This window comes from Phlebotomus argentipes, unplaced genomic scaffold (assembly GCF_947086385.1).
Source record: "Phlebotomus argentipes unplaced genomic scaffold, Phlebotomus argentipes genome assembly scaffold_18, whole genome shotgun sequence".
Lineage (NCBI taxonomy): Eukaryota > Metazoa > Arthropoda > Insecta > Diptera > Psychodidae > Phlebotomus > Phlebotomus argentipes.
In genome coordinates, this window is record NW_026776177.1 from 17,639,054 (window position 1) to 17,647,379 (window position 8,326).

General features: G+C 44.0%; 1 protein-coding gene across 1 annotated transcript; it reads right to left on the minus strand.

The window, feature by feature from the left end:
- Positions 1-2,679: 2,679 nt before the first annotated feature.
- On the minus strand, positions 2,680-7,650 carry LOC132259315 (protein borderless). The gene is made up of 9 exons (XM_059756887.1): positions 7,215-7,650; positions 4,858-5,371; positions 4,644-4,792; positions 4,325-4,585; positions 4,124-4,270; positions 3,980-4,064; positions 3,853-3,902; positions 3,621-3,777; positions 2,680-3,557 (listed from the first exon to the last, which is right to left on the minus strand). Exons 1-9 carry the CDS (start codon positions 7,407-7,409, stop codon positions 3,085-3,087), a joined length of 2,031 nt encoding a protein of 676 aa, XP_059612870.1. The 5' UTR covers positions 7,410-7,650; the 3' UTR covers positions 2,680-3,084.
- Between the last annotated feature and the right edge of the window lie 676 nt (positions 7,651-8,326).

Sequence of the window (8,326 nt, forward strand, 5' to 3'; positions counted from 1 at the left end):
TTATGAACAACATCAAGGCCCCCCAGTGAATCTTGCGTCATACAATTTCAGTTTCTTCTCTTATCAGAGTGTCTCTTGTGCGCGAAAGTGCTTTGCATGCAAATAAGGGGGCTTTTTATTCAGGCGCGGCGAAAAAAGAACGTGTGAAGAAAACTTCCGTTTCCTCTTCAACATTGAATGAGCTTTTATTACTGAAAATCTTGACAAAGGTGCACCCGAGGAACCCTAAAACCTTGACCTTTGCTTATAGAAAAATTCCACAGAGATTGGCTTTTTGTCGGCCCAATAGTTTTTCTTCCATTTTCCCTTCTCACACATCTCAAGAGTAATAACATAGGGAAGTAAGAAAAACCCACACAGATTATATTTATGCTAATTCATCGTACAAATTCCAACTCGCCCAACTCGTGTCTCTTTTATCTGTCGAGAAGAACTTTGACAAAAAAGCTTAAACATTCACGTGGAACATAACTGGTCAGATTGAGCTGAAAATTGCAATTTTCACAGCAATTTTCCTGACTGCAATTAGGGTCAGAATACTTAAAGTCAATTTGTGTGTGAAAAATTGTCAATTTCAGCAAGAGCATCATTGGGGAGAGCATTTTCCCTCAGCATTTGGAGCACGCCCCAAGAGGCGAGTGGAAATAAACATTCGCAGCGAGAAAAGTAATATGTTGAGGTGATTAGGGTATGAAGGGAAAATTTTCAAGGAGACCACATGTGTTTTCCTCAAGATATGTATCATAAGGAAAATCGATAGAGATTGAGAAACAGATATTAAACACAGCGCTGAAGAAAAGAAGATAATAGAGCAGACATTGGTCGTCGTAAATTTTTTCTCTCTCTGAACCATTACAGGCATGTCAGATAAATCTCTTACAAATTTGCTTAGAAAATGGTAATTCAGTCAAATTTAAATTCCGGCAGATAAGACCTTCACTCTTATCTAGACAGAGACCTAGACCTTTGGGGACGATAAGAGTGCTGCAAAAGCGTGGAAATAATCAGTACAAGACACTTCGTTGTCCCGATTAGAATTGATCCCGATTTTTTATTCAAATAAAATCAATTGATTTCATTGGGCAATGAGAGGTGACTCATTTGAATGATCGTCAGCAGGTTTTTCCATGTCAGAGAAGAAAGCTGTTTAATGTATTAACACGGCTTTGTTTGAAAATCATGGAAAACTTCGGTGGTCCATTTGCAATTCTAATGACTCGACAGCCACCTCAACCTATTGGACTCGTGAACTTTCCATTGAAAATTCACTTGCTCGAAGTGCCAAAATCACAGCCCGAAATCAACGTGTTTTTTCTTCGCAAGATTGCTGGAAACTAATTGAATTTTTAATCCTTCTGCATTATTCATCGTCCCGAAGAAGGTTTGCGCGTCAACCTTTGTCTCATCTTGACCTTAGCTGACGAAAGGAGGTGAAAACTGGCATCTAGGCCGTGGGGGTGTGTTTGTTATTATGCTATGTGAATTTGGGGTGGGCTTGGCGGGCGGAATGGCAAAATATATTTACGTGATGGCGCGCAAATTGAGTTTAGGGTTGAACTCCTGATGGGTTAATTGATGGTGGGTGAATTTGTGTCACCTGATGCAAATTCCACCAGCTTTCCGTCTCGCTCTGGCCGTGGGGATGAAAAGTGGAGCATGGGTTCATTGAGTTCCTCGGCGACGGTAAAAATCAATATAAGAAAACTGCAACACGGAAACTGAAGAAGTTTCCTGCCTCGCCTGATGCGGTGCACCACTTGGCAAACAAAGGGAAATTCTGGGCAGACTCACCGATTTCGGAATCTAGGATGCAGAAGATGCACTTTTACGACTGTTGGCTTTGATTTGTGGCCAAATAAACACAGATTAGACAGATTCACTACTTTCCTCACTACTCGTCAGTCTCTCGGGATTTATTTAGCTTCCGCCGCTGCGATCCAAACCGTGGATTGTGCAACTGATTCACTCCAAATCATTGGAAATGGAGGAGAAGAGTAATAACAATAACTCGCACCGTTCACTGCTCTTCTCTGAGACTCTCGGGGAACTGCGATGCTGGGTGCTCGTGCACTGGCTGAGTGCATGTGAACTCAGGCTGTGGCACAGTTCGACAAACTGCCATGCCATCTGTGTGAGTGAGGTCTGCGCATGAATCACGGGAGGGAAGACTCTCTGTAACAAAGCGCCGAGTCACGAGCCAAGTCTCCACGGAACCCCTTCACCGTCAGCGACCGATGTGGCCGCTTTCCGCGGACTCCAGGCGGCCGAGCCGTGGCTGGAAAGCGGCCACATCGCTCTCAGAAGGTGCACACAATGAACACTGAGACGCCAGTGACGGAGTAGCGTAGTTTCTCTCACTTGGAGCCACTGCACAAAGACTCCTTTCATCTCAATGAAGTCATGCTGTAAAGGTGTGGGCAGATTTGACGTCACTTCTCACCACAAACCTACTGATCCACTTACGGCAGCATCGTAAACTTCTTCAGATAACTTCCTAATCTCTTGATACACTTTCGAAGATTGATTGCTACCAAAAAATTCCAAGATACTGATTAAGAGCTGTAGTCAGAAAACGAAATGTTGGAGAAAAGAAATTTTTCTTTATGCAATTTACTAATCATTTGCATATAAATTCAATTCCAGCTGTAATTGGTGTATTGCGCAAAAAATCGCACGAGAGAACTCAAGTGAAATCGCGTGTTAGGACAGTTATTAGAGAAGAAAATTGTCACATAATCGCTAAAACGTTACTTCCATAATAAGTGAAAATATAACATCTGCGACAGAGTGATTCTAGGAAAATGAAGCCGATGTAAAGTGCTAAATTGAATTTGCCTCAAGAACTGTTCGTAGAAAAGTCCTTGACTTTGAACTTTATTCCTCTGCAAAATTACCTCACATCTCATACTTTATATTTGGGGGTACAAAAACTCCACGAATATTCTCTCAATACAATGATTTACAATGGTAACGTAAAAAAGAGGTGAAGAACCAAGAGAGTTGAAGACGTGAGTCAACGAAGGAGAATTTGAAAGAAGTTGAAATTAATTGTTGATGATTTTTTGTCCAATTCTCTGTGTGTCCTCAGTGACCAATCTTCTCGATGCTGCTGTGAATGCTGCCAAACCACTTCCTCCGCATGTAGACAAAGACCAGAAGGGCCACGAGAAGGAACATAAGCCCTGCGGCTGTGCCTATCGCGATGGCGCGCATCCTTCTGTACGGCGGCACGTAGATCTCGAACTCATTGCTTCCCGCCTCGTAGTCAGAGGTGGAGAGTGAGAAGACCTGGAAGATGTACAGCTCATCCTCGTCCAGCTGACTCACCAGGTACTCCGTGTTGCGTGTCTCAGCGGTGCCGTGGAGGCTGTGCCTGGGTTCAAGCCACCAGCGCACCACGTAGATTCTCAGCATCTCCTTCCCATATTCCGGGGCATCCCACGTTACCAAGTAGTTGCCATCCGGTGTCTGATCTACGCTCAGATTCCGAGGAGGCCCAATTTGTATGAACTGGTGAATAGGATCTCGATATTGTTGGGCGTCTTTGAACTCTCGCGCTGGAAGAAAGTGCAAATCAGCCAGATATATTAATATATATATATTCCTGATCAAGCACTCACGTTTCGTGAAATATCTGAATGCCTTGCTGAAGACCCCATCCCCATAGTTGTCCTGTCCGAGAACCATGAATTCATACTCCTTGCCTGGCTCCAAATTAGTCACTGTGGCCTCCATTGTACTCCTCGAGGGCACTTTGAGCGTTCTCCACTCTGCAGCCTGGAAGTATGGAAATTATTCAACATACTCATGCAGTGTCTATGCTTAAAATACTTGAGAAACACTTCAACACACCTCAGCCAGTCGGTACCAAATTATATATGTGATACTGGGTCTGGCGACGCCTGAAAATAGACGAAAGAGAGAAAGATTCACAATGCTCAATGAATAAATTGGCGCGGAGAAAGTGAAGATGTCTTACTTCCCGGAATCCACTTGAGGGTGATTCTCGTATCAGTGCTGTTGGCGGTCAAGTTGAAGGGCGGCCGAGGGGCCACATTCTCGATCTGTATGGCAATTGAAGGTGATCAGAGAGAAAGCATACATTATCTTGCTCTCGACTTACCAAAAGCTCAGTGTCTGCTGTAACTGTGGCGGCTTCATTTGTAACAGAACACTGATAGATTCCTCTGTCGCTCTCCACAATTTTCTCAATGGTGAGATTCCCACCTTCAGTGGAGAATCGATCATAGGGCAGAGGAACGCCATCCTTCTGCAACATCGCAAATCATTGAGTTTTCTTTCATCAGCCCTCAAAAAGTCTTACCCTTGTCCAGTGAATTATAGGCCTGTGAAGTCCTTTTCTGTCCCTGGCATCGCACGTCATTTCCACAGTGTCGCCCAGCTTGTGAATGTAGACTGGCTTCGGTTTCACTGTCAGAATTGGAGGATGCTGAACAATAACGTTTATCAAGGGACTCTTTCCATCCGTTCCCAAGGCATTAAATGGTTGACATTGGTAAACTCCAGCATGGGAATCGTCGACTTTGCTGAAGAAGAGACTTCCGTTCCTCTTGTAGAAAACCCCCTGCGAGGAATCTTCAAATTACTATATGCACATCAATGGCTTCCCTCAAGGGACTCACTTGAACATTGTAGGGATCGAAGAGGAAGCCATCCTTCTCCCAGCGAAGATTCGTCAGCGGTGGATTGGCACGGAAGTGACAGTCGAGAATGGCCTGCTGTCCGTATGGCAGATAAACTTCAGGAGGAGCGTAGATTACTTTGGCTTTATCTGCAAAACAAGACAATCATGGTCAAGAATAAAAGATTTGTGGTATATAAAAGTCGCGAACTCACATTCGACATTGAGATACGCCCTGGCGAGTTGCTTCTCATTCCTGAGATCATCAGTGATCTCACAGAAGTAATCTCCAATATCGCTCATTGTTGTCGGACTGATGCGCAGATTTCCATCGGGCATTATTTGAGAGCGACTCTGGAGATGTGGTAAATCGCTGATGAGGACATTTCGCTGTCTCCACTGAACCCTGGATGTGTCTGGATGCTTGAGTGTGCAGTGGAAGAAGGCGTCGTCACCCTCAATGACGGTTAGATTGATAGGAGGAACTTTCAGCAGATTGTGACGTCCGTCAACGGTGAGATGAAACCACGTGCCGTTGCCACGAGTACTGGGAGTCCGATTGGGGAAGATCACTTTGCACTGATACCATCCACCGTCAGACTCCCGCAAGGCTGTGAGATTCACAGATGCCTTCCCGAGACCATACTCATTGTCCAGCAGATTTATGCGGCCAATGAAGTTGCTGGACGCCGAAAGTTCTCCGTCGTACCACGAAAAGACATTTTTGCCCTGCAAATTCAATTTCACCATTAAGCATAATAAATTCCCTGCACTTCCAATACAATATAATCCAGCTTGTTTATCTCCGGAGATTCAATGTAACGGAAAATTCAATTAAATGCAAATATCTCTAGGGCTCTCCTTTACTCGCCCTGAAGGAGAATCAATATCTAATGCAACAATACACAACGGAGCTTTCAAGAGCTTTCATTCTGTTTAATTTGCTTCCGCACTGTTCCGTTTGTCATGCAAAATTACAGCTGATGCCCAAAGAAAATGCATTTTTCCAGATCTCTTCACTGATTCTTTCCATTGTTGCGCGAACAATGAGCGCCTTTGTTCGCCGTAGTTTTTACAATTATTCACTCAAAAGGTCGCCCTTGCAAAAATTATCTTTATATTCAAGTCTTGAACAGGAAAAAAAGGCAGTGAAAAGTGCATTTGGCATGAACAAAATGGAAGTGTTGACTTCTTTCGAGGAGACTTAAGCTTAGTGCCGTCTCCTCAATTGAATTATTAGCATTAGAGTGACACAAATTCCCCATAATTCACTCTCTTTGCGCGACACAAAGAGGCCAAATGAGAGCAATTGCGCCCAAAATGCTCACAGTGTCAACACTCTGGGCATCCTCAGAATGGGTGCAGTTGACATCCGGCGTGAAATCGATTGAGTTTCCACGGAAGTGCAGAGATGCTGCGTGGCTCTGGGCTTTGATGATGAATGTGCCGAGCTTAATTAGTGTCGCTGAGTGTGGTTGTGTGAGTGACAGATTAAATTAAGACTGGAAAGATGAGATATTGCCCATTAGTAGCAATTGGATGGTGACCTCAAGTACCAATTAGAAGGCCTATATCGCTGAAATTTCAAGAGTTTCCAATCCTGTCTTCTTCTGTAACCCAAAATGCCAAATTGCAAAAGACTTTCACTACAATCGAATGCGCCAATAAATTATCCGTACATGGAGAAAGAGTGCATTTGCAATTTCAATTGACCGGCTATTATTATCTGCGACTTAGCCTATATTAGAACAGGAAATCAACTTAATTGTTCTAGGAATGGCAATTGCAAATAAAATTATCTTCGTGTATTCATTGAATAATCTTGAAAATGCATTTCTGTGTTTTCTACTGACAAGAAAAATTACACTTTTCATGTCTATTATTCTACCACTCAATGTATAAAAGAATAAGACTAGGAAAAATTCTATTTAATGTGACAATTCATCTATTTGCAAGTCTATTTGTACTGAGATGCTCTTCCTTGACATAAGATAAACATTTATGATAATGTTATTCCGAAACGAAATTCACTTCACAACAATTTTATCCCCTGGCAAAATCCGTCGCATTCAAACTATGCAGCGACAGTACATTTAAATCACTATAAAAGCACACCATGTCCAATTAACCCACTAATTTCGTTATCACTAATTGCATTTCATGCAATTTTGCCATTTCCTCTGCGGCTGAATCTCGACAGCGCCGAGACCAGGCGCCCCCACTGGCAGTGGAGGCGCCTGGTGGCGCTCTTTGGCTCCGCCAAGGTGCAAAACGGAGGCACGAGCTGAGTGTCACACTTCCCTGTGGCTCTAATGAATCGGTCACATCATAGAATTAGCGAAATGCAGCATCACGTGCATCGAAAGCCACTCTCGCGACCGCACTTTGCGTGTTGCGAGAGTGAGAAAGATAGAGTGCGGGAGAGAGATGAGCTTTCGTCGACGCAAAATGTGCACATTATATAATCAAGTGGAGCCAATTGTCCACCTTCGCTCTCATTATCCAATTCAGACGAGCGGGAATTGGCTAAGGGAAATTTGTGAGTGAAAGAGGTCGGAGAAAGGTCGCTCACGTCTTTGATCCAGTGCAGAACATAGGGAATTGGGGTGTCCAGTGGGAAGTCCAGGCGACAGTTGAACACCACGTAGGATCCCACCTCGGATTCCAGATAGATTGGACGCTTCTGTGCCACGTAATCCTGATCGTATGCGCAACTGACAGTGACAAGAGTCGTCACGATCGTGAGAATTGTCCCTTGATTGAGCATCTTCGGAACATCAACTTCACTTCATATTCCAAACAAACACACACACGCACACGCACAAACTTGCAAATTGACGATTAATCACTGCCTCGTGAATGTTGATACTCTTTCGCGGACTCGTTTCCTCACACACGGCCTCTCATTAGCACTGTGATTGACGCCAGACGTGCCCCAGAAGGTGGTCTTCCACGAGACTCGAGGATGAGGTGTGCTTTGGCCAGAACCACTCGCGAGAGAATACAATTCGCAACTGGACGGTGAATGAGAATGAATGGACGTTTATAGCCACTCTCGCGAGATGATCGCAATTACTCCTTGATTAAATTGTTGGCATATCGAGCAGTGGCGGGTGTGCGGAGTTTCCACACACAGCTTCTCTCTCGTGCATAAATTTTCCCATTGAGAATGCTGTAATGTTTACTGGCCTGAGAGACTTGCACTTTGTGAAGTTTTTCACGCACTCGTGGAAAATGTATGCACAGAATTAAGGGGCGGAGAAGTAATACAGTTCGAGGATGCAAATTAAGTCGATGCTTGAAGTGCTTCAAATATTTGAATAATTATTGAGAGTCTCTTTAGCGAAGACACTTCCTTAAGAGAGGTCTTAAGAGACTTTTCAGTCCACTTTGCCACCCTTTTCGCATCACTTTCCCTGCGTATTTTCTCATAATACCCGAAGCAGGTCTGGTTGGGAATGAGCAGTTGGGACAGTGTCAACGTGAATCACTCATTAACAGACGACCGAGATCAATTAGCACAGCAATTGAGTGCACTTGAGACGAGTGAATTCATGAATAGAGACGCAACTCATCAGCTGAATAATGAGATTGAAATGGATATTTGGATATATTTGCAAGATGTGCCGCCCAGACGACTCCACGCACTCCACCCGGGGACTCTCCCTCATTCATTATTCATCG

Excerpts from the sequence above, each read along its gene's own strand:
- LOC132259315 (XM_059756887.1), bottom strand. The coding sequence starts at position 7,409 with ATGCTCAATCAAGGGACAATTCTCACGATCGTGACGACTCTTGTCACT. Across the intron at positions 3,903-3,979 it reads CCTCAAGTGGATTCCGGGAA|GCGTCGCCAGACCCAGTATC; the intron begins GTAAGACATCTT and ends GTCTATTTTCAG. Across the intron at positions 3,778-3,852 it reads TTTGGTACCGACTGGCTGAG|GCTGCAGAGTGGAGAACGCT; the intron begins GTGTGTTGAAGT and ends CCATACTTCCAG.